This window comes from Octopus bimaculoides, chromosome 10 (assembly GCF_046866305.1).
Source record: "Octopus bimaculoides isolate indiv1 chromosome 10, ASM4686630v1, whole genome shotgun sequence".
Lineage (NCBI taxonomy): Eukaryota > Metazoa > Mollusca > Cephalopoda > Octopoda > Octopodidae > Octopus > Octopus bimaculoides.
This window is the reverse complement of record NC_142937.1, coordinates 1,366,603-1,393,949: the sequence shown is the minus strand read 5'-3', so window position 1 is coordinate 1,393,949 and position 27,347 is coordinate 1,366,603. Positions and strand designations below refer to the sequence as shown.

Here is a 27,347-nt window from a genome sequence, read left to right as displayed (position 1 = left end):
TGCAAAATTAGAATATTGTGATCAAACATGAATAAAAAAAATTAGTTTTACAAATACAAGAGTAGAAGAATGATTCTTGTCTAAATTTCTGAGTTAATCCAATATTAATTCAAATTTTCCACATTATTAGTCTTAACTTTCATCTTAATATGTCTCGCTATTTTAATGTTTTTGTGTTTTGAAAGAAATTTTTCAAACAACAGTTGTTTTTCTCTTTTTATGTCTTTTGATTCTTCTGGGAGAGTAGCACAGAAGCCAAGAGTGATGTGAATTTGCATTATATATGACAGTTCAGGGTTCCAACCCAACAGAAAGAATGTATCATCATCATCATCGTTTAACGTCCGCTTTCCATGCTAGCATGGGTTGGACGATTTGACTGAGGACTGGTGAAACCGGATGGCAACACCAGGCTCCAATCTGATTTGGCAGAGTTTCTACAGCTGGATGCCCTTCCTAACGCCAACCACTCAGAGAGTGTAGTGGGTGCTTTTACGTGTCACCCGCACGAAAACGGCCACGCTCGAAATGGTGTCTTTTATGTGCCACCCGCACAAGCCAGTCCAGGGGCACTGGCAACGATCTCGCTCGAAAATCCTACAGGAGCCAGTCAGGCGGTACTGGCAATGGCCACGCTCAAAATGGTGCATCTCATGTGCCACCCGCACAAGAACCAGTCCAGGGGCACTGGCAACGATCTTACTTGGCTTGCCGGGTCTTCTCACGCACAGCCCATTTCCAAAGGTCTCGGTCTATAGTCATCGCCTCGGTGAGGCCCAATGTACGAAGGTCTTGCCTCACCACCTCAGCCCAGGTCTTCCTGGGCCTACCTCTTCCACGGGTTCCCTCAACTGTTAGGGTGTGGCACTTTTTCACGCAGCTATCCTCCTCCATTCTCACCACATGTCCATACCAGCGCAATCGTCTCTCTTGCACGCCACAACTGATGCTTCTAATGTTCAGCTTTTCTCTCAAGATACTTACACTCTGACGGGTATTCACATTGACATTACACATCCAACGGAGCATACTGGCTTCATTCCTTGCGAGCTTACGTATGTCCTCAGCAGTTACAGCCCATGTTTCACTGCCATGTAGCATGGTTGTTCGTACGCATGCGTCATACAGTCTGCCTTTTACTCTGAGTGAGAGTCCCTTTGTCGCCAGCAGGGGTAAGAGCTCTCTAAACTTTGCCCAGGCTATTCTTATTCTAGCAGCTACACTTTCAGCGCACCCACCCCCACTACTAACTTGGTCGCCCAGATAGCGGAAGCTATCGACTACCTCTAGTTTTTCACCCTGGAATGAGATAGAAGTTGTTTCCTGTTTGTTTGCAGTCTTTATTGCACCTGAACATCTGCCACAAACAAAAACTAACTTGCTAGTTAACCTGCCTTTGATGTTGCTGCACCTCTTATGTGTCCATAGCTTGCACCGGGTACATCTTATAGAGTTACTACCTACTCCTTTTCTACATACTGAGCAGGGCCATCTACCTGAAGGGGTTTGTGTTTTATCTACCTTCCTACTTATTAGGATTTTGGTTTTAGCTAGGTTGACTCTAAGGCCCTTCAATTCTAGACCTTGCTTCCACACCTGAAACTTCTCCTCTAGTTCTGATAGTGACTCCGCAATTAGGGCAAGGTCATCAGCATAGAGGAGCTCCCAGGGGCAACCTGTCTTGAACTCCTCTGTGATTGCCTGGAGGACTATGGTAAATAATAGGGGGCTGAGGACGGAACCTTGGTGGACCCCTACCTCTACCCGGAATTCATTGCTGTACTCATTTCCAACCCTCACCTTACTGGCAGCATCTCTGTACATGGCTCGCACAGCTCTCACTAACCATTCTTCTATCCCAAGTTTCCTCATTGACCACCAGATAAGGGATCGGGGGACCCTGTCAAAGGCTTTCTCCATGTCAACGAAAGCCAGGTACAGAGGTTTATCCTTAGCTAGGTATTTCTCTTGCAACTGTCTCACTAGAAATAAGGCATCAGTAGTGCTTTTACCTGGCACGAACCCAAACTGCATCTCATCTAAATTGATTCGCTCCCTAATTAGTTGGGCTATGACCCTCTCTGTAACTTTCATAACCTGATCTAACAGCTTGATGCCTCTGTAATTATTTGTATCTAAAGCGTCCCCTTTACCTTTGTAGCAGTTATATAAATATATATATACAGGGTACGTAAGGCATTTGAGGACATACCATTTTGGGGTCATTGCTGCATTTTTTGTTCACTCTGTATAAACCTTTGTTTCAGAAAATGGCAGACCCTCTGCTTACTCAAGAAATGAAGAGGCATGCTGTTATTGTGGTTATAAAGGCTGAGCATAACAATTCAGAAATATCTTGAGTTTTAAAAGTTGCCAGATCTTTCGTCTACAAAGTTTGCAAGGAGCTAGAGACTGAAGATGGAAACGTATCACCAGTATAAAAAGCATCAAAAGCATTCTAAGTGCTCTGAAATCATCAGAACACCTGAATTTATCCAACAAGTTCAACAGACCATTGATTACAATCCCAGAAAGTTCATGAGGTCAACTGCAAAAGCTCTCCATGTGTCAGAAGGAACAGTCAGAAATGTTGTCCCCAAAGACATCAGATATAAGTTCTATATGATGAGGAAAGGTCAATTTGTCAGAAAAAGCAAAAGAAAATCATTAAATCAGATCTAAAAGGCTCTTAAACAAACTGAAAAATCCAGCAGAAGAAGATTTGATTTGGTTATTCTCAAACGAGAAAAACTTCCACCAAGATTAAAAAGTTAACAGAAGAAATGACAGATGGTTTTGTGCAGACCCTTCTGAAGTTCCAAGTGTTATGCATATCAAATTTTCTGCAACTGTAATGATTTTAGGGGTTGTCAGCAATGAAGCGCATGTGATGCCTCCTTACTTCTTTCCATAAGGCTTTAGAGTTAACTCTGCTGCCCTCATTGAGGTCCTGGAAATAATTGTTAATCTCTGGATAGACAGTGTATGCAATGGAAGGCCATATGTGTTTCAGTAAGACTCTGCACTATCACACATGGCTCTAGTAACACAGTAATGGATGGCTGAAAATTTTCATGATCACATAACCCCTGACATTTGGCCTCCTAATTCCCCACATCTCAATCCATTGGACTATTACGTGTGGAACGTTATTGAGAGAGAGGTCAATGAATACGCCCATAACACCAAAGATACTTTGAAGGCTGGCATAGTCAGAGTAATGTCCAAAATGGACCAGGACCACTTAATTCAAGTATGTAGATGACTTAGATCTCATAAAGAAGCAGTTGTTGAAGCTGAAGGTGGCTTTATTGAAACTGAAGGTGGCCCTCTTCAAGAGGGGCCACATTTCTGCTTCATTGAGGAGAATGGAAAGGACCAGTACATTGTAGATGTACTCTGGGAAATAGAGTAGTGATGCCAAAGAGGCTTTCATAGGGAGTACATGATTTCCACAACCAGACCACATCTGTGGTTGATCTCTGGGGTCAGGTCTCCATTGTTGGTGACTGTGGATCCCAAATAAATGAAGAAGCTGACAAACTTCATGATGTCAGGATCAATATCGAGAGGGGAAGGGTCCAGGTCATCTCCATTATGCATCAGCTTGGTCTTCGCCCAACTCACCTGAAGGCCAAACTTTGCTGATTCTTCTATGTAAATGGTCAGTGTGTCCCTGAGTTGGTCAATCGAGTTACTGAACAGAGTGGTATCATCCACATACTCTAGGTTGGTAAGGTGATAATTCTCAAAGGTAACATCAGGAACTCACTCACAGACCTTGAAGAATATAGACTCTGACTGGTTCCCTATCAACAGCAAGGTTAGACAGGGCTGCATGGCCACCCTCAACCTCTTCAACTGTGTCGTCAATTATCTGATATAAACAATATGCAAAAGATAGATTTCTAGTAAAATTAAAAATTAAGACCTAATACCAAATTTTCAGAAACATTTGGGTTTTTTTCCTTTTTTTTCAAAACATTAATTGTCTCAAAAACTGCTTACAGGGACATTCAGTTGCACTTGAACACAATTTGAGAAATGATTAAATGAATGAGATAATAAAACACAAGGCCTTTTCTCAACAGATTTTTGGAATCTCCTATCCTGAAAATACTTTGATAAAGCTCTTTTGTGTTTTATACATTTTTAATTTGCCCAGTTATATATTATATAACATCTTTCACCTGTTCTCTCCTCTTTGAATATTTTCTCCACACACACAATCCATTTTTGTAAGTGCCCTCTGTTTAACATTACCTGAAATTTTTCTGCACTCTCTCCCCATGAGCCCTTGAGGCTAATAAAGAAACTATCATCATTGTCATTGTCATAATAATAATAATAATAATCATTATTATTATTATTATAATAATAATTATTATTATTATGACAATAATAATTACAATAATAATGGGACACCAAGGATTATCAGGAGTGTTCTAAGCATGAATGACTGCCGAAAACATGTGGATACCTAAGGTAACAGGTAGTAAACCGCTACCCACATAAATCCAACCAGGAATGAGACCAAACCTGAGTTTTGTTTTAATAATACTGATAATAATAATAATAATAATAATAATAATAATAATAATAATAATAATAATAACAATCATACAGGCAATTACATTCAAATGGAAAAATGATAAAATTAGGCAGTTTATCATAGACTGCTGATTATGTAACTGAAAATTTGAGTAAATTTCATAAAATAAAATATAATCAGAAATAAAAGAAGATTTTATCAGAGTCTGATGCATTCAAATGTCTACAAAATTTAGTCTAGCAGCGATTTCCAATTTCCATAGATAGCAATAATATATGTCTGTCTGCTCACACAGTATCTCGTCAGAGCGAGACGACCAATAACAATTAATTATTTGAATAAGATAAGGAAAGCCACAATTATCTTATAATGGCATATATATACATTTGTATGTAAGTGTGAGTATATGAGTATATGTATAAACATTTATGTGTGTATGTTCATATGCAAGCACACACAACACGCACACATATATACGCATATATGTGTGTGTATGTATTGGATGTGTAATGCATGCATACAGATAATTATGCTTACACATATAAGGTAACATATATATATATGTATATATATATGTATATATTTATATACAGAACAGACAGACATTATATATGATATGTAGATATAAATATGTGTGTGCGTGTATATTTATATATATGTGCATAGGTGTATGCATGCATGTGTGTATCTATCTATTTATCAATCTATCCATAGATATCTATCTATCTCTCCCTCTCTTCTCTCTCTCTCTCTCTCTCTGTATATATATATATATATATATATATATATATATATGAACTTATATGCATATATCTGTAGATATATGCGTATCCACATTTATCTGTTTATCTATCTATATACATATATATACTTATATGTATATATATATGTATATATATATGTGTGTATATATTCATATACATACATAAATAAATACATACATACATACATGCATATGTAATATGTATGTATGTATGTATGTATGTGTGTGTGTGTACGTATGTAAGTAATATCCTCATGGGCAGTTGTTAATAGATTGTAAACAAGACTTATTAAGAAAATTTTTTTAATATTTTTGTTTTTTCTTTTGTTTTTGTTTTTGTGAAATCAACAAATCAACAACTTTTCTTTACAATTAAGCACGTATTAGAGCAAAAACATAATTATAAATTTCCATAAATAACTGGAAGCAATTCTATGAATGCTTAAGTCTTTGCTCTTTTCATCTCTTAAGAAGAAGAACAACTACAATAATGATGGTGACGATGATGATGATGATGATGGCAACAAAAATAATAGCAATAATGAAGTTGCAGATGGTGATGCGGATAAGTGGCATAATTATTTTGTTTTTTTACTTTTTGGATTTGTTATCAAAGGATTATTTGTTTGTTAATGTATATTTTAAATAAGCACCTTAAAAAGAAGCAAATATCTGATTGCATTACATATGGAATTGATATTCACAAAAATGATAATTGTGTTAATTTCATTAGTTAAATGTAAAATTAGATTTATATCCACAGAAACCAGTCAGCATGAAAGAAATGAAAATATCTTCTTGTGATCTGTCCCAATAGGGAGGAAGTTCCTTTGACACGGTGGTCAAGGAATCCGATGAGTAGCCAGACAGTTCTGAGTGCAATGCCACAATGTACCCAGCAGCTTTGGCAAGCATGATGGCCATTGCTGTAGTGTTGGGGGCATCAAAACCTTGTATGTGAAATTTGGTAGACAGAACTGACCGACATATATACTTTCACACACACACACACACACACACACACACGCACATAAACATACCAACACACAAACAGACACACACATGCATATAAACACACAAACACACACACACACAATTCAAATCCCTAATTCATACACAACAAATGGTCAAAATATCTGGGATTGTAAACATCTGCAGGACCTTCTTAAGATCTAAAGGACGATGAACAAAACCAGATGCTCCTCTTTGCAACCTTGCTACCAAATAGGTGACCAGTCAAAATTTACTCTAAATTAAAAAGAGAAGACCATAGAAATCTTGAAATAAACTGAATAATGACATACATACATGCATACATACATACATACAGAACATACATACGTACATACATACATACATACGTACATACATACATACAAAAATACTCTGTTGTTGATGCTGAAATTCCAATGAAGGTTAGAAGCCGATTCTTTCTCTATTGGCATGAAATCTTGAAATAAAACTGAACAATGACATAATTACATACATACGTACATATATCATCATCATCATCACCATCATTTACATATATATTAAATAATGAGCTTTATTCGGTTCCTGTCTACCAAATCCACATACAAAGCAGACAAGAAATATAGTAGAAAACACTTGCTCAAGGTGCTCTACAATGGGACTGAACACAAAGTTAATTGGATGGGAATCAACCTTCCTAACCACATAGCCAAACAATTGAAAGCAGTGAGCTACAAAATGGTGAAGTTCGTTCAAAAGTTTCCTATAAATAAATCATCCAATAGCTCTGTACTTTTGAAGACAAGTGGATTATAACAAAACATTACTCTTAGCTGGAGAGCAGGTGAGGGTTAGCATAAGGATGGGCATCTTGCTTTAAGAGCAACACTTCTATAGTCCTTGCCAGCATAAAGAAAAGTATTTATATGTATGTGTTTGTATGTACCTGTGTGTGTTTGCATGTGTATATGGAGAGCAGATGTATAATATCAACATTTGGAAATATCTCAACCATTACATTTATCTTGAATTTCCAACTATCACTTTTTGTCTTTCTTCTTCTTTACTCTTAGCTATCAATTACTCTCCCTTCCTGACTGTCACTTTATTTCTCTCCCATCAGATTGCCTATGTAATGATGGATGGCATCACATTGAATCTATCCATACATAATCCACTCTTTCCACCAGCCATCTTTATTGCTAACCATCACTCTCTCACAGTATGTTTTCTTCTATCATTACTTGACAATCATCATTCCCACTTTCTTACCTTCATTCATCTTCAACATTATCCATCACTCACTCTCACATTAATCCCTCTCCTCAATCACAAATTGCTGGCATCAATCATTGTCTCTCTCCCATCCCCCTCTCTCTCTCTCTCTCTCTTCCCCTGTCACCCACCTATCACACTCCCCACTCATCTTACACAGCTCTTGCTGCCTCTACTCAATCTCCTTACCAACAATCCTCATGTAACTATCTTCTCTCTCTCTATTTCATTGCTCTCTTCTCCCTCCCATCTACCTAGTTCTCTTCTAGCATCCCATTGCCCAGCTTCTTCATCATGAATCTCTCTTCAATCCTCCTCAATCAATCATGCTGCTTCCAACTAATCTCCTTACCTGCAAACATCATGTAGCTGTCTATCATTCCCTCTTTCACTACTACCTCTCTTATAATCTTCTTACTCTTAACACTCTATTTCTCTTCTCATCCATTTGAGTGGAAAATAATGGAACAAAGGAATTGAAAAAAAAAATGTGGGGAAGCGATGAGTCTTTTTTTAATTCTTATTGAAGATAAAACAAACTACCAGAGAAGAAATGGAAACAAATTAGGGTATAAAAGGACTTTTTAACTTTGCAAGGGCAAAGCAAAATCTCTAGTGCTGACATTATGATAAAATACACCCTGCACACTCTGTAGAGTAAATGGTGATAGAAGAATCATCCATCTGTAGACGTCATGTCAAAAAATGGAATGTGGAAGCAGGATGGGGTCCTTGATTCAGCTGGGAAGGCAGTAACTTCAAATAAGAACTGCTCTGGATTAAGACAACCCCTCCAGCACATGCCAGCATGAGAAAGTGAATGAAAGCAATGATGATGAGGATAATGATCATGATGATGACGATGACGATGATGATGACGATGACAATGATGATGACGATGACAATGATGATCTGATGTGTGCATGTGTCTGTTTGTATATACTGTTGTAAATTCATGTAACATTCTTTGAGTTATTTTCTGATAAAGGGTTGATAGCTTGCTACAAGACGCATAACTCAAAAGCAAATCCAGTCATTCAAAACTTATTAATAAAATGTGTACCAGATCAAGTACTAGGGTCAATATAATTGACTAAAACCATTGAAACATGTACACTAGCAAGGCTTGGCTGCAGGGCAATGATTGAAACCAGTAGAAAAAGTAAAACAGTATACAACACATGCTATGGGGGATTCAGTGCCCAAAATGTCAAGCAATAGGACTGAATCAGAAACCATGGGTTTGAGAAGCAAACTTCTTAACACACAGCCATGCCAATCTAAATCAGCAATTGGATTACACACTTTGTAGTATATAGTATTATGTAGCCAAGGTTGACTTTGCCTTTCAGCCATTCGGGGTCAGTAAATTAAGCAACAGTTGCATACTGGGGTCAATCTAATCGACTGACCCCCTCACCAAAAATTTTGGGCCTTATGCCTAGAGCAGAAAAGAGTATATAGTACTATGTGAAGGCATGTGGCTAAGTGGTTAGGGTTGTTGGCTCAAGATTGTGAGTTCAATACCTGGCAGTGTGTATTGTTCCCTAAACTGAAGGAGAACTTCAGGGGTAAACATTTTGAAGACGGTTGCGGTTGTAACAAGAGTCCTAGACACCTTTACTTTGGAGGAATCCTATAGGGCCTTCATGAAGTGGTCGAAGCACCATAACAAGAGCATTGAAGTCAGAGGAGCCTATTTTGATGAAGATTAGAGTTTTGTATTTCTTTGATATTAATAAATGAAGGTGCAATGGCCCAGTGGTTAGGGTAGCGGACTCGCGGTCGGAAGATCGCGGTTTCAATTCCCAGACCGGGCGTTGTGAGTGTTTATTGAGCGAAAACACCTAAAGATCCACGAGGCTCCGGCAGAGGGTGGTAGGTGACCCCTGTTGTACTCTTTCACCCCAACTTTCTCTCACCCTTTCTTCGTGTTTCTTGAGTAACACTGTGATGGACTGGTGTCCCGTCCAGCTGGGGGAACACATATGCCATAGAAACCAAGAAACCGGGCTCATGAGCCTGGCTAGGCTTTAAAAGGGTGCATAAAAAAAAATTGATATTAAAAAATGTCTCTGCTGAAAAAATCTCAAAACTTCTGGAATGTCCCTTATAAGTCTTTTTGGGAGACAAAGAAACAGAGAAAGAACAGGAGACATGATGTCAATTAATAGCAAGCACAAAATGAATGTAACTGTTTCGGTTTTTCTTTTCTGTTTTGTGTGCATGTGTGTGTGTGTGTGTGTGTGTGTGTGTGCATGCATGTGTGTGTGTGTGCATGTGCACATGTTTTAAATAGTTGATACTAATTTTCTGCTGTGTAGTCTTTCCAGTTTCAACCTATAATCTTGCCAAGCAAGAACATCACTAAAGTTTTGTATTTCCATTATTATTTTCATAATTCTTTTCTTTTTTATTTTATTTTAAAATTGATTTTCAAGATTTAAAATAAAAATAACTAAAACTGTTACATACCCAACATTCTTTAATTTCACTTGAGTCGTAGTTTGGCTAAAAACACTACACACTGGAAGTATGACAGATTTTGTTAGTTTTATTTCTTGTTTTGGAAGTAATCCCATTAATTCAACAAAAAATGTTCCTTCCTGAAAATATATAAAAAAGAGTATTTTGCAAAATATATCTTAGAGTAGCAAATTGCTTACTTCCATATATATATATATATATATATATATATATATACAGGGTTATTCAAAGAAGAAAAGTAGATTTTAAATTTATTTTTAAAACAAATGGTAAAAGACACAAAGACATTTTACATATTTCTTGATAGGGGAAGGTTTAAAGTTTATTGTAAGATAGTATGCCCACAACATGAGTACCATGTGTTGCTCAACAAATATCAAAACCCTTTTCTGTGAAATTTTTATGCCATTCATAAATTTTCTTGTGATGAGGAAGATTTTTATTGAATTGGCGGTGAAATTCATGTTGCACTCACACAATCGATTCACATTTCTCAAGTTGCAGTACACAAAAAGACTTTTCTTGTGGCATCGCCATTTTCTAAGGGATTACACAAATGAAAATTATACAACTTTAAATGAAATGAACAAAATTAGACATTAAAACAAAATTAAAATATTATTTTATTTAAGGCTTAATTCAAATGACCAGGTTCAGCTTTAAACTTTAATAAACCTTCATCTATCAAGAAATATGTAGAATGTGTTTGTGTCTTTTCCCTTTTGTTTTAAAAATAAATTTGAAATCTGCTCTTTCTTTTTGAATAACCCTGTATATACATCATCATCAACATCAGCATCCTCATCATTTAACGTCTGTTTTCCATGCTGGCATGAGTTGGACGGTTTGAGTGAGGACTGGCTAGGCAGGAGGCCGCACCAGGCCCCAATCTGATCTGGCAATGTTTCTACATATGGATGCCCTTCCTAATGCCAACCACTCCGAGAGTGTAGTGGGTGCTTTTTACATGCCACCAGCATGGGACCCAGTCAGGCAACACTGGCATCAACCCACGATGTGTGTATGTGTGTGAGTGTGTGTGTGTGTGTGTGTGTCATTGAAAGTAGCCAGTAAAGATCCATGGTGGTAGAGTCCAAAAGAGTCCAAAGATTCAATGGTAATCCAGGTGGGTAATGGTTAGGTGGAGGAGGAGAGGTACCAAAAGTTCATGAAGAAGATTGGAGAGATGAGAGTTCAAGGTGGGGAGGAGGTTCGGTCAGGCAGGATCAAACTGGGGTACTCACGTGAGTGTATGTAATGTTGAACCATTAATCCCAAGACATTTTTCTCTCCATTTTTTCCCATTCTCTCTCCATCTTTTTATTCTCAATCCTTTCTGTGAAGGGCAGAGGCATGAAATGTCAAAGACTTTTCCATTCTTCCTGACTGCCAAACTAATACACCTGCTTGCAAGGACCGGGGAACAGATGGTGCAGGTGGTGCACTTGTACCCCTAACATTTTTGGCAGGGGCTGCTAGATCAAAATTTGCACTCCCTACATACTCTGCCTGATTTAGAAGATAGTGTCTAAAAATTTATCTGTAAAAAGTTGATGAATATTAGGTTTCTTCTCAAAACAAGAACAAAGGGCAAAAATAAATAAATAAATAAAAGTCCTAAATGTTAACTGATGAAGTTGGTCGTAACATTCCCAAGGGAATTCTAGAAAAATGTACTACTGAACTAAAGCATCAAAAAAATTAAAAGTATATATATATATATATATATATATATATATATATATATATATATACTTTATTTAAAAGCAGCAGAAATATAACAAAAAAAACCGTTACTCTGAGTTTCACGTCATATATATATATACATATATATATACCGGAGTAAGCACATAAAATGTGCAACAAGGTGGAAAAGAGAGTATTTCTGCTGCTTTTAAATAAAGCATATTACTCTACCTCTGGTATTTGAGTACTCTTTTTTCCACCTTGTTGCACATTTCATGTGCTTACTCCGGTATATATATATATATACACACACACATCAAAATACACAGATGCATACGCACAGACAATCTACGTATATAGGTATATATTTGCAAGGCACAAATATATACATGAATACAAATTTATACACATATACATACACACGCATTTAAGTTTGAGGACGAAAAAACTTATGCGCTGGTAACAAAAATTGTATCTTAAGCTATGGAGTGGAGGGGTAAAGAGTAACGTATCTATAATAACGTTACTAACATAGAAAGGGAGAAAGTGTAGGTATCATGAGGAGGGAAAGGAAGAAAGAAAGAGAAAAAGAAAAAGAGAAAAAGGCGGGAATGGGAAGGAAGAAGTAGAGAGAGAAAATGAGCAAGAACGTATGTCTATAGTAAACCTACATAAAATTTAGACTGCGTATATATGTGTATACAAAAATGTATATAGCATCACGTATATAGATATATACGTAGGTATGTACGCAAATACTTACAAACATAACCATATACATGCGTATGCACACATTTAAGTATGTGTGAGTGTAAACCTAAGCGCACATTTCCATATATAACATAGATGCACACACGCGAATAGATGCATGCATGTGTAAATAAATATAAGCATACACTCTTACTCATGTATACACAAAGACGTACACACGAAATCATAACTGCATATGCACAAGTGTAAACCCAGGCCCTATATGTAAGCGCAGACGCACGCATATGAATACGTAAGTGATGTTACAATACAGATATCTACATTAAAACACCCTTTTAGATCTCAGCGAATGTATGCAGACGACTTCTTAAGAAACTGCTGGGTGCATAAAAGTTAAAACCAGGCGAAAATAGATGAATAATAGAATCCTATATGTCGAATCGTCCATAAAAATTGTAAAATTTGCATACAAAGTGTTTTAAAATAAATAGAATAGAATGAAGTAAAAAGTAAAAACAAGGGAGAAGAAAAAACTATGTATATAACAGTCGAAGGTTTTCTTAAAATGACGTAGGGGTCTATACAAAATTCTTACAACGCTAAATAAATAATTTATAATTCGGTACCAATCCAATAGTAAGATTGCATAATAGTTATAAGGAGTCAAACATTATCAAAAAATATATATATATATATACTATCCATACGGTATATTACTTGCCGACATTTTAAATTTGGACGCATGCCTACATGTATTTAAAAGTTCGCGTCTTTGGTTTAGCGCCTTCTTATCCTGGAATAAGATATTCAGTTTCTCCAATAAACAATAATCACATTTCAATGGTCTTTTATGGGCACCGTGTCTGTAAGGCGATGCTCTGCCTAAATATATATATATATATATCATGCCTGTCATCTTTTATGTCCCTGCCGTAAGGCTTCACTTCCACACACGCCAACTTAATTTAATTCGTCCTTAGTCAAAAGACACCTGTTGTTAATGTCCTGTTGTTTGCATTTGTAATTGTCTACCATTTCTCAGCTTTTTTTGTCCTTGTTTTCCAAGGAGTCTAGTGCTCTCGACTGAGGATAGGAAGCTCCGAATGCCCCGTCCTTGTTTCTCCTCTCCTTTTTTGTATCGTCCAACTGTCCGGATGTTTTGTTGTTGCCCGTGACGTTCTTGTTCCATTTTTTGATTTCTTAAAAAAAGAAATCAAAAAATGGAACAAGAACGTCACGGGCAACAACAAAACATATATATATATATAAATTCTGTATGACTCATTTACTCTCTCTTTTAGCCCCTTCACACTTCCTTCGTACTTTCCTCTTTTCTTTTTCTCACTCCCCCTCTCCCACATTTCTTGGCCTTCTTTCATTCTCACTTCCCCTCCTCTTTTACCACCCTCTTTCCCTTTCCTTTCTTTTTCTCTCTTTCTCGTCCCTCCCAAATTCTTCTATCCCTCTTCCCCCAACCTCTCTCCTCTCCTTCCACGTGACTGGTGTTCTGCCAAGCCTGACCTTTCTTCCTTGATTCGACTACCATCCGTGTGGTATCTCTTATATTCCTCCCCATGACTTTCATCTCCTATGTCCCTGCCGTAAGGTTTCACTTCCACAAACGCCAGCTTAATTTAATTTGTCCTTAGTCGATAGACACCTGTTGTTTTTACTTGTAACTGTGTATCATTTCTCCATTTTTACCCCCATCCTTGTTTACGTATACATTCACTGGCTTTCTTCCAAGGAGACTAGTGCTCTTAGCTTAGATTTTCTTGGGGCCAGCCAGATTGAAGCAGTCTTGAGTGTAACCGACCGAAACTGCAACAACAATCTGGAACATGACTGATGATAGGAAGCTCCGAATGACTCGTCCTTGTTCCTTCCTGTCCTTTTTTTGTATCATCCCCATAACATAAAAGCACACCAGTGATTTGGCAAAAGAGACCGATAGGATATGTACTTGGCTTTAAAAACGTAAGTGCTGGGGTTGATCTGTTCAACTGAAAACCCTTCAAGGTGGTGCTCCAGCATGGCCGCAGTCAAATGGCTGACACAAGTGAAAAGAATAAAAGAATACTTGTTGAATGCAATGTATAAGTAGGAATAACCTGGGGCCTGAAACGTGTTTAATAGTTGGTGATGATGGTGGTGATGACAATGATGCCGACAACAACAACAATGAAAATGAAGATGATGATAATGATGGTGGTGGTGGTGGTGGTGGTGGTGGTGGTGATGTTGATGATGTGCAAATATATTAGCTGTTTATATATAACGTAGAATATTTGCTCATGTCATGCAAACACACTCATTATTTATGATATACACTACAATATATATAAGTGTACAAACATTTGGGCTATTTATCTCAGCCTTCCTCCGACTCTCTCTCTCTCTTTCTTTCCCTTCACCCTTTCCTCTCACTCTCTCTCAGTTACACACACACACACATACACTCACACACACATACACACACACACACATACACTCACACACACATACACACATACACTCACACACACATGCACACTATTGTTATTTACTCATATTATTTCCTTATTATTATTGCTATTAATATTGTTGTTATTATCATCCTCATCATCATCATCATCATCAGCAGCATCGTCATTATTATTATTATTATTATTATCATTATTACTATCATTGTTATCCTTTACGTCAAAGGCTCTTTCATCATCATGTAAATTAGAAGACCAGTGATCAGATCATGTTAAAATTATGCAATAGCAGAGGACTTTGATACTGCAATAACAGTTTCAACAAACACAAATGCATGTGTTTATTAAACAATCTATATATCATAACTCCACCAAAATGTAACAATTATCTCTTTGGAAACACACATACACACACAACTGCACAAACACCAACACACACACACACACACATGCATGCAAATATGCACATAGTTGCACACATTTCAGATTAAAATGATTACTGAAGATTTACAAGAAAGCTGTAAATCTTTATAGCAAAATAAAATGAAATATAATGTTTAAAAGTAATTTGAGAGGCTTGTAACACATGCTATAATGCATGCTATGATATTAATAGAAACGTTTCATGAGCCAGCCGAAAGCATATTTGCAATCGCCCAGTTTGCTAATAATAGTAGTCAAACCTTCTTCAAAATCACATCTAATCATTTTAATCCAAAATATACATTGGATTCTTTTTTTTTCCTCTTTCAATCATTTGACTGTGGCAATGCTGGAGTACTGCCTTAAAGGGTTTTTTTAGTCAAAGAAATTGACCCCAGGACTTATTCTTTGTAAGCCTGGTACTTATTTTATCTGCCTTTTTTGCCGAACTGCTAAGTTATGGGGTACATAAACACACCAACATTAGTCGTCAAGCTGTGATGGGGAACAAACACAGACACATAAATATATACACACACGCACGCACACACGCATATATATATATATATATATATATATATATATATATATATATATACGACGGGCTTTCACTTTCTGTCTACCAAATCCACTCATAAGGCTTTGATCAACCCGAGGCTATAATTGAAGACACTTGCCCAAGGTGCTCCACAGTGGGACTGAAGCCACAACCATGTGGTTGGGAAGCAGGCTTCTTACCACACAGCCACACCTGCATCGATATGTCATCATCCTCATCATCCTCATCATGCTCATTTAACATCTATATTACATGCTGGTATGTGTTGTATGGTTTTGACAGGATTTGATAAGTCTAAGGAGAGCGTCATGCTCCAGTGCCTGCCTTGGTGTGGTTTCTCACAGCTGAATGCTCTTTCTAATACCACCCACTTTACAGCATGAACTGGGATGGGGGAGGGGATGAATGGGAAGGGAGGAAGGGAAGTTCAACATTTCAGAGAGGGGGAATTGAGGGGAAGGGGAGGAAGAGGAGGAAAGAATGTTCAACATTCCAGAGAGGGGGATTTGGGGGGAGGAAGGGGAGGAAAGAATGAAATCTCAAAGCTATAGGATAATGCATTATCAATTCAAGGCAATATGAATGAATAACTTTGTGTAACAAAATTCAAATTCTTTTTTTCTTTCTTGTCTTTGGTCAGTAAGTGTTTTTCCAATTTGCTTCTATCAAGAAATCAAAAGGAAATCACTACTGTTCCCTTAAAACTTTGCTTTGTCACCCAAACTGCTGCTACCTGAGGAGAAAAATCATGTTACACAGTGTAATGAATACTAAAGGGTTAATCTGTCCCTCCATTTAACACCATTAACATCACCGCATGGCCCTTGAGTGCTTTTAGTGGAGACCACTCTGATGGAAGAATTCGTGTTCAGTCTTTCTTTTTAGGATAAACTCCTCTCTGCCTCTCACTTATCTCAGAAATGCTGCAAAGGGAAGTGTATGTTAGCCTTTTTCTTCCAATTAAGGTTATATATTTTTATTTTATAAATTTACATTTAAGCTAATAAATCCTTTCCAAGACTTTTAGACATGAAATACCTGTCATCAATTAGTTGAAGGAAACTTTGCTTCAAAGACACAAAAACTCAGTAGAAGCATACAGTGTACAGGAAATGTACAGCCAGGTATTTAGCCATCTGTGTCACTAATGTAGTTAACTTGAATTCACACTTGTATGAGTTTTTATTTTCTCACACTTTTAAACATCCTTTCTCTCTCTCTCTTTCTCTCTCTCGTTCCCTTTCTCCCACCTCCCACCTCTCTTTCACTGTCCCTTTCTCTTGTTCTCTCTCTCTCAAATTGTTAAGATTTTGCTTTGAAATCTAATTCCTCAGATTTCATGGCAAAACCATCATAGGAAACCTACTGTTGCAAGTCCAATGAAGTAGGAGTATGGATAACTTTTTTTCTTTTTTTTTTTCCCCACTCCTTAGATTATTCTGCTGCTGCTATTAAATAATGCCAATTATCTGTCCAAAGACTGTTAATGACACTGTAAACTGACCTTCTATCATATAAACTGTGTTACTTTGTAAGTCAATATTTAAAGTAGTTAAAATTTGAATTTCTTTTTTTTTTATCTTTTATTTCTGTTTGTTTTTTGTTTTTCTCTGTTCTTTCTCTTGTTTTGGTTCTGTTGTTCACTTGTGAAATCACTTAAAAGCTTTTAGTGTCCTCAGTAAAGTTTCCTATGAAATCCTATGTGTAACTATAGTGAATAATGTTTTTCATTTCTTTTGTTGTTGTTGTTTTAATTTTTTTGTTTTGCATTTGTTTCTGCCTCTTTACCATTTTCACTCGTAGAAACGAGGTGACCAAGTGAATGAGGCATCAAACTACCAACTCAAATGTCCTGAGTTCAAATCTGTCTGCAGGAATTCTGTTGTTGTCGTCGATGTTGCTGTTGCTGTTGCAATTGTTGTTGTTCAACCCCGTTTAAGCTTCATACAAGCAAACTTAACATACCCCTGCTATTGAATGCACAAACAGATGTCAACACAAGGAATTCTGGTGGAACATTCCCATCAAAACATCTGTCAAGTGTAAGCATAACAGACCAGATATTGTTGTTTGAGACAGACAAGAAGAAACATGTACCATCATAGAGGTCAACTGTCTTGCTGATGTGAATATCTCTTTGAAAATCAAAGACAAAGAGGTCAACTATAGGTCACCTATATATATATATATATATGATGAGCTTCTTTCAGTTTCTTTCTACCATATCCATTCACAAGGATTTGGTCAGCCCAGAGCTACAGTAGAAGAAACATGCCCAAGATGCTACACAGTGGGTAAAGAATCTCTTTAGTCGTGAATGGCCGTGGTATTACACCTAGAAAGTTCCTCTCTAATGCACAATTCTGGGCAAGGTTGTTTGTGGAAGACCAGCAGTCACCCATGCATACCAGCCTCTCCCCTCTTCACACCACCAGTGTTATCCAAGGGAGAGGAAAAGGGGCCGATACAGCTTGGCACATGTGACATCGCTACTCATTTCTACAATTGAGTGAACTGGAGCAACGTGAAATAAAGTGTCTTGCTCCAGAACACAATGCACAGCCCAGTCTGGGAATCGAACTCAGTACTTCGTGATTGTGAGCCTGACACTCAAACCACCAAGCTAAGTGCCTTCACAGTGGGACTGAAACCAAAGCCATGTAAGTGTTGCATGAGCATAGGAATATCAATATGGTTGGGAATTTTTTAACAGGTAGGACACATCAATATAATTTTGCTTACATATTTTAACAGAGTAAGAAGATGGAAGAAATTCATGTTGTCACTATTGTAGCAAAGTGGCTAAGAATAGACTACAATTTCTTAGAATCACATGGAGCAAGGTGGGGTCATACGGTTGTAAGGGTTGTAATTCATTTCTAATTTAATCATCTCATTATCATATATTAAGACTGTTTCTATTTTGAATAAAGAAAAAGAGTGAGTTGACAGCTCATGGCTATAAATATTATCATAGGTATCCCTTTTCCCCAAGAGAAAGGAAACAAGAGTCAAATTGATAGAAGTAACTGTCTATAAAAAAGAGGCAGGGTAGAGGTAGACGTTAAATCACGATGTCAATTACCAGTTAAAGGGGCAAGACACTAAGAAACTTAAGATGCTAATACAGGGAAAATTTATTAGGGGCACGATGGGGGGAACGTTTATAAACAATATTGTTATGTTGCATAAAATAAAATTTAAGAATTCCAAAATGATATCATAACCAAAATAGCTAAAAGGTGTGTATGCATCAATTATAAACATTAAAAAGGAAGATTATGCAGAATCGGTTTAATAGCCATTCTTGTACTTAATTAATTATCAGGTGGTTTCTATAAAGACTGCTCAAGGCACTTACATATGGAATATCTGGAAAAATATACATACTATCTATTAATTTTAAGCTATGAATCAGAAGCAGAATATTGAGATAATGGTAATACAAAGACATATTTAAACAAAAATTATAAAATCTAAAGTATAAGAAATATAAATACTCGAAAAATATGCGCTGATATAAGCACATGTAAAATGTAAAATAATGCATACAGATATATATACAAATAGGTTTATATATATATACACACACACACACACATATAGGATAAAGATCCTTCCCAAATTATATAAACTCATAGGGCTGGATTCCTGGTTTCCATGGCGTATTTAGTCACACCCTGGTTGGGGCACCAGTCTGTTGCAAGATTATTCATTTTTGCCAGCTGAGTGGACTGGAGCAATGTGAAATTAAGTGTTTTGCTCAAGAACACAACAGGTCACCCGGTCCAGGAATTGAAACTACAATCTTACAATCATGAGTTCAATAACCTAACCAGTGAGCCACATCTCTCTCTCTCTCTCTTTCTCTCTCTCTCTCGATATATGTGTGTGTTTGTGTGTGTGTGTGTGTGTGTTTGTGTGTGTGTGTGTGTGTGTGTGTGTGTATGTGTATATACACACACACATACACACAAAATGAAGTTTATTACAGTAGTTGTGTATTAATACATATTAATATAACAAGCGTTATATGATGTAGATATTCTTTCTCACTTTCTTTCATGTGTGTACACAAATGCAGATGTATATATTTATGTCTCCACATATACAAACATACCAATCTCTGTATATTTGTATATGCATGTGTGTATACATGTGAACATATTTATATGCATATATGTACATACATTTTATCTGTGTGTGCATGTACACTTACACTCATATATGTATAACCTCTCAATGACAGACTCTCTACGTACTTGTTAACATTAATAACTTTGAGAACGTATCAATAATACAATGGAACCAATGTTTTCAAATTAATAATTCTAACATTATAACATTTTTCAATGAAATCCATTGAAATGTCGAATACAATAGGCGAGGTGTGAATGCCACCTGTGTAGCTTTTTGTCACAAAGCCGATTCAAATAATTGTTTCTAATAATGGCAGAGTATATTTATTAGATTTTTCAGGATTTGGGATTGTTTCCCAATGAGATTATTGGAGACAGAAAACTATTTACTGCAGAGTAATTTTTGACAAATAAATCTCGGAACATACTTTCAAGCAAAGTTATCGATGTTGTATTATATAGCCTGTGAATTGTGGCTTTACTTGTTGAGAGAAAATATCCAGAAAATTCACAGCTTGGAATTTATATATATTGATCTTATAGTAAGTACTGTTTCAGAGTTGATCAAATCAGTATTACAGATCAATACATTCATGTACCTTGAGTCTTGTAAGATACACATAGGCTTAGGCATAGTTGTATGGGCAGGGAGTTTGCTTTGCAACCAGATGGTTCTGGGTTCAGAACTTTGTGCAAGTATCTTCTGCTATAGCCTTGGGTTAATCAATGCTTTGTGAGTGAATTTAGTTGACAGAAATTGCATAGAAGGCGGCGAGCCGGCAGAAACGTTAGCACGCCGGGCAAAATGCTTAGCGGTATTTCGTCAAACATCCAACAAGCAAACCTGTGGCATTGAGCAGAATATTTGCTGTAGCCCATCTTTTATATCAAGACAAAACATGGACATGATAACACTTCCAATCCATCACGCAAAATAATGACAATGGTAACGATTTCCTTTATTTGCCACTAGAGAATCAGATAAATGGGGACATTACAAAGACAGTTTATGATGTGTGGAATTGGTTTATATAACCTCAGCTGGGAAAGTAAAAGCTGTCGAGGAGAAATGAGATGAAGGTGTTCAGAGAGAACACTTCACAAATATATATATATGATACAGTCCTCCCGATACAAGAGTGTCTCCAACTAAGGCTAAATCAAGGAATTCCACAGAGCCAAGACCATTCTGAACATCAAGAGCAAGTGTACTTGTGCCATCTCCCAAATCACTTCTAACATAGGTGCAAGGAAAGAACTTTGTGGGAAGTTGAGTTACTCAATTCAACTCCATACATAACTGGGTGGAAGCACGTGGCTTAATGGTTAGGGTGTTGGATTCATGATCATCAGATTGTGGTTTCAATTCCTGGATAGGGTGACATTTTGTGTTCTTGAGTAAAACGCTTCATTTCACATAGCTCCAGTCCACTAAGCTGGCAATAAATGAGTAATCCTGTGACTGACTGGCATCCTATCCAGGTGGGGAATTTATATGCCATGGAAACCAACAAATTGGCCCTTATGAGTCAGCATGACTCGAGAAAGTTACCTTTACCATTTATGCTTAACTGTTACTTCATTTTATTGACCCCAGAAGGATGAAAGGCAAAATCAACCTTACCAGAATTTGATCTCAGAATTTAAAGATCCATAATAAATGTTACAAAACATTTTGCTTTATACTCCAATGATTATGCCAGTATTAACAGACAGAAGGAAACTATGAAGTAACAAACTTAACTTCCCCATGAGATGAGGATATCAAGATGGGTTCTGAAAGATCACGGCTCTTTAAACTTTTCAAAGATAACCAATAAAAGAAGGAGAGACACGTTAGAGAATTGCCAACAATGACTCTAACACCTCAGCATTTTACATTGAGAAATAAATTCTAAGAAACTGGACCTGGAGTCAATTTCAGTATTGTAAAATAGTCTTTAGTTAGTAATATTGGCAAAGTGTGTATGTGTATGACTGTGTGCATGTGTACATGTGTGCAAGTGTATGAGTAAATGTGTGGGTATGTGTGAGTATATATTAGTATGCATATGTGTGTGTTTTCATGAGTACATGGGTATGGGTGTGTACACCCACATGTGTTTATGTGCGTACATGTGTGTGCTTTATATGTGAAAGCATGTATGAGTTATATGTACGTGTGTGTGTGAGCATGCTCATGTGTGTGTGCATATGTGTTAATGCATGCTTCTGCACACAAAGTGTGTGTGTTTGTATGTGTATACTCAGGTTTATGTGAGCCTGAACATGTGTGTGCATACATCCGTGTGTATATGACTGCATCTCTATGTATATTTATGAACATGTATGTGTGTGTTTGCATGTGTTCATGTCTGTATACATAATTGTGAGTGCATTTTTATGTGTATTCACAAGTGCACATTTTGTTCATATATGAATGTCTGTCTGTGTACAGCATGCATGTGTGTGCTTGTATCTGTAAGAATGTATGCTTACAGATGTGAGTGCTCACATATATGCGAGAGTATATAAGTGTGTGTATGTGTGTGTGTATTTATGAGTGTGCATATGTATGTGTCCATTTGAATACATGTACACATGTATGTGCGCATGTTTGTGTGCCTGTATCAAAGAGTAAGCTTGTGTTTGTGTTTGTATGTACAACAATTTAGCTGTGTGGTAACAACGTAGGAAACATTGTGTTCCTAGCTAACAACTAACATTCTATGATAACAATGATTTATTGGTGATTACATCTGCCATTCATGAGCAAACAGAGGCCATTCACGATCAGGGAAGGGCCAATTATGAGCAAGCAGGGGCCATTCATGATCAGGTTGGGGCTAATCATGAGCAGGCAAGAGTCAATAATGGGCAGGCAGGGGCCATTCATGAACAAGCAGTGCCCATTCATGAGCAAGCAGGGGCCATTCATGATCAGGTAGTGACTATTTAAGGCCAGACAGGGCCATTCATAACCAGACAGGGGCCATTCATGATCAGGTAGTGACTATTTAAGGCCAGACAGGGCCATTCATAACCAGATAGGGGCCATTCATGAGCAGGCAGGGGCTATTCAGCAGGTTTCTACTCAACCTCCTTCACCCAGTTTTATTCAAAGGGCTAACCTCCTCAGGACACACAACTTGCTTCAACACACGAATTCACCACATCAAGAATTTTGCAAACCAAATACAAAACTTTTGTCCAAGGCTATAATAAAAACAATACACTGTTTCCCAAGTACCATACCTTGGGATTGAACTAAAAAATAACACGGTAGCGGTGGCAAAGGTAGTTGAGGCTATTGTGGTGATGTTGGTGTTAGTAGTGGTACATGTGGTGGTGGTGGTGGTGGTGGTGGTGGTGGTAGTAGGAGGTGACAGTGATAGCACTGGTTCAGTTAAAGCAGGTGACAAAATAAGTTCACCCTTTGAGAATAAAGCAGTCTTTCTGATAGGTTTCCACTCAGTCCCCCATCTACTCACAAAACTTTGGTCAACTCAAAGGCTTATCGCAGAAGACACTTGGCCCAAAGTAACACACACTGAGAATCAAAAGCAAGGGGCTGAATGGGAGGCAAAACGAGTGGCAAGACCAAGGGGCAAAGTAAACTTCTCACAACAGGATGGCCATTTTCTGAACAACAGACAAACATTTTATCTGACTTATTTACTTGACCTGGGGCTAAACAACAGTAGAACTAACAACAACCTTAATCATGATTATTTTCCACAGAAATACCCTCAGGATATACATGAAAGGGCCAAAAGGATCGTAAGTCATGGTCAAACAACATAGAACAGTAGACAAGCTGTAATATTTCTGCCTTGCTAATCCAGGCTTAGTTTGGAAAGAGAGAAAGAGTTCTGGCAGGGCTCAGCTTTCTGAAACAACCAGCATGGTAGGCGTTCTTCCCCAGCATATGTCAATGTCAGTTATGGGATTAGACCAAAAATGCAGAAGACATTTGTTCTTTCAGATGGAAATATAGGAAGATTTTTAGTTATAGAGACGATACACAATTGACATTTGTGTATGTGTGTGTGTGTGTGTGAACGTATGAGCTAGCAGCTTGTTTTCTGCTACTTGTGGCATAGATGTGGCCATATATAAAATGTGCGTCCACTCATGTATGAAAATTCATTAACTGCAAGACTGATTCCTGCTGTTTGTATATATGCATGCACACTAACATCAATGTGGATATTGTTATGGCCTGACTAAGATTTTTTTTAAATGTGCATATATATATATATATATATATATATATATATATATATATACACATATGCATATACATATACATACACATATGCATATAAGTGTGCATAGTGAAGTATGAGGAAGGCAGATAAATAAGAAATCAATAAACTAAATAGAACAGAGAAATAATAAAACTTGAAGATTCAAAAACAAAGTGATTCAGGCCTAGTAGAAATGTCTTACAACCAGAGAATAAACAAACAGACATTAAAAAAAAAATGATTAAAAAAATTAAATATCAGTTTTTAACTAAACACAATATGCTTTGGAGTACTTGTGAAACTACATCTGTGACTCATGAACCTAAAGTGTACGTAAAAGCATTTAACAAACTTGGTAAGTTTATTGAGTGTTGTAGCACAGACGTTTAGTGTAAAAGCAACGAAATGGACAGAAACATAAATATGCACTTTTATCACTTTTGTGACACCAGATGAAGCGGAGGCCTTCCTTCTATGTCACTCATCAACTTCACCTCTCTTGAGGAAGTACAATGAGCCATAAAAACCATGTAAAATTAAGCAAACAAGCAGATCCTGTCAAAGTTTCCAGCCCATGCTACCATGGAAGACAGATATTAAATGATGATGAAGAAGAATTAAATATATATATATATATATATATATATATATATATTGATAGAAACGACAGCAAAAGAAAGAAAGAGACCTCGATATTATGTAAATAGAGGAATTTATCTGTAAAAATATTTGACACTTATTCGGTAGCCATGATAAAACTCTGAGTTTCGGATGCCGGGGTGGGAACCCATGCCAACATCTCTTCAGTTATCCGGCCATTGAAAATTCCTGTGAAAAATTACCTTTTTTATGGGGGGGGTGGGATTTTCAATGGCTGGATAACTGAAGCCTTGGGCTGATCAAAGCCTTGTGAGCAGATTTGGTAGACAGAAACTGAATGAAGCCCATCGTATATAAATATATATGTCGTTTGTATACATATGTATGTATATAACTGTGTGTCTGTGTTTGTCCCCCCACCATGACAGTCGATGTTGGGGCAATTATGTCCCCCGTAACATAACAGTTCGGCAAAAGATACCGATAGAATAAGTACTAGGCTTACGAAGAATAATTCCTGGGGGATCAATTTGTTCAACTAAAGGCAGTGCTCCAGCATGGACGCAGTCAAATGACTGAAACAAGTAAAAGAATAAAAGAATATCTGTTAAAATGAAATGTCAGTGTTGTTTCCATTTTTGCATAATTTAGATGATAGTTTATTCACTGCACTCTGTGTGTGTGTGTGTATATATATATATATATATATATACAGTTGTGGTTACATTACAAATCAGGCTGAAGAGGAATGGACAATCGGTAAGATTGTTAAATCCGAAACCGGTACCTGTTTAAGAATGCTTATATATATATATATATATATATATATATATATATACATAGTGGTGAGAATGGAGGAGGATAGCTGCGTGAAAAAGTGCCACACCCTAACAGTTGAGGGAACCCGTGGAAGAGGTAGGCCCAGGAAGACCTGGGCTGAGGTGGTGAGGCAAGACCTTCGTACATTGGGCCTCACCGAGGCGATGACTACGGACCGAGACCTTTGGAAATGGGCTGTGCGTGAGAAGACCCGGCAAGCCAAGTAAGATCGTTGCCAGTGCCCCTGGACTGGTTCTTGTGCGGGTGGCACATGAGATGCACCATTTTGAGCGTGGCCGTTGCCAGTACCGCCTGACTGGCTCCTGTAGGATTTTCGAGCGAGATCGTTGCCAGTGCCCCTGGACTGGCTTGTGCGGGTGGCACATAAAAGACACCATTTCGAGCGTGGCCGTTTTCATGCGGGTGACACGTAAAAGCACCCACTACACTCTCTGAGTGGTTGGCGTTAGGAAGGGCATCCAGCTGTAGAAACTCTGCCAAATCAGACTGGAGCCTGGTGTTGCCATCCGGTTTCACCAGTCCTCAGTCAAATCGTCCAACCCATGCTAGCATGGAAAGCGGACGTTAAACGATGATGATGATGATGATGATACGTACACATATATATATATGTGTAGATACAAACAAATAAATACAAATACATATTTACATTTAAATACACACATGCACACACATGCACATAATATAACCACCCATGAACCGAAACACCTACATTTACACATATCTATATGTGTGTGTATATGTGTCGGGTGGGTATAGGTATATGTAAATGCATGTATATAAATGTATGTATGTGCATATATGTAGATGCATACATATGCGCACACACATACATGCATACATGCATGTGATGTATATATACATACATCAATGATGTTATATATATAAATATGTATGTATGTATGTATGTATGTATGTAAGTATGTATGTATGTATGTATGTATGTATGTATGTATGTATGCATGTATGTAGGCATGTATGTATGTACATATCTATACACTTCTAATCTGTAATATCTTTCAGAGCATAAATCAAATATTTATACCAAAGATAAAATCAATAAAGAACACAATCCAATATTTTTTTATCTTCTTCTATTATACTATTTTATCATAGGTTTTCCTCACCTTCTTTAGTTTTTCATGGAGAGGAAGACAAATAGAACTCTGTAGTGTTAGATACCACAGTGGTGCTTATAAATTGCTTGAAATATTTAAATTAATATTCTATTTTATTATCTTTTTCAAATGAAAAATACTAAAAGTTATTCTCGAAGTAATTTTCCTTTTCTGTTTTATCATTCATCAGATTTTTATTCTAATGGAATGGAATGGAATGGAATCGATGGAATCCCTCATGGGTGAGTAAGATATTTACTTAGTTGGAGATATTACCTGTGAGGTATTACCTTCTTTGAATACGTAAAAGAAAATTGGAAAAATTGGTTTGTTTTGCTCTGAGCTAAATAGGTCAAATTGCTAAATTGTTTTTTCTTGTTCATGTTGCCCCAGCTACAGCTGCTGTTGGTGAAGGCATATGTGGCTTAGTGGTTAGGGGTGTTCAGCTTATGATCAGAAGGTCGTGAGTTCGATTCCAAGAAGCATGTTGAGTCCTTGAGCAAGACATTTTTTATTTCACATTGCTCCAGT

At 37.1% G+C, this 27,347-nt stretch overlaps 1 protein-coding gene across 7 annotated transcripts in view; it reads right to left on the bottom strand.

Annotated features, from left to right (window-relative positions):
* The window catches only part of LOC106867322 (cilia- and flagella-associated protein 65), a 1,093,663-nt gene that overhangs the window by 925,345 nt on the left and 140,971 nt on the right, over nt 1–27,347 (bottom strand). For all 7 annotated transcript variants that reach the window (XR_016243317.1, XM_089358289.1, XM_089358292.1 and 4 more), the window contains one exon: nt 10,038–10,168. Coding sequence is in view for 6 of the 7 variants with exons in the window: in XM_089358289.1 (XP_089214415.1) it covers nt 10,038–10,168 (131 nt within the window). In the remaining variant the exon portion in view is untranslated. The remainder of the gene's footprint in view (nt 1–10,037; nt 10,169–27,347) is intronic.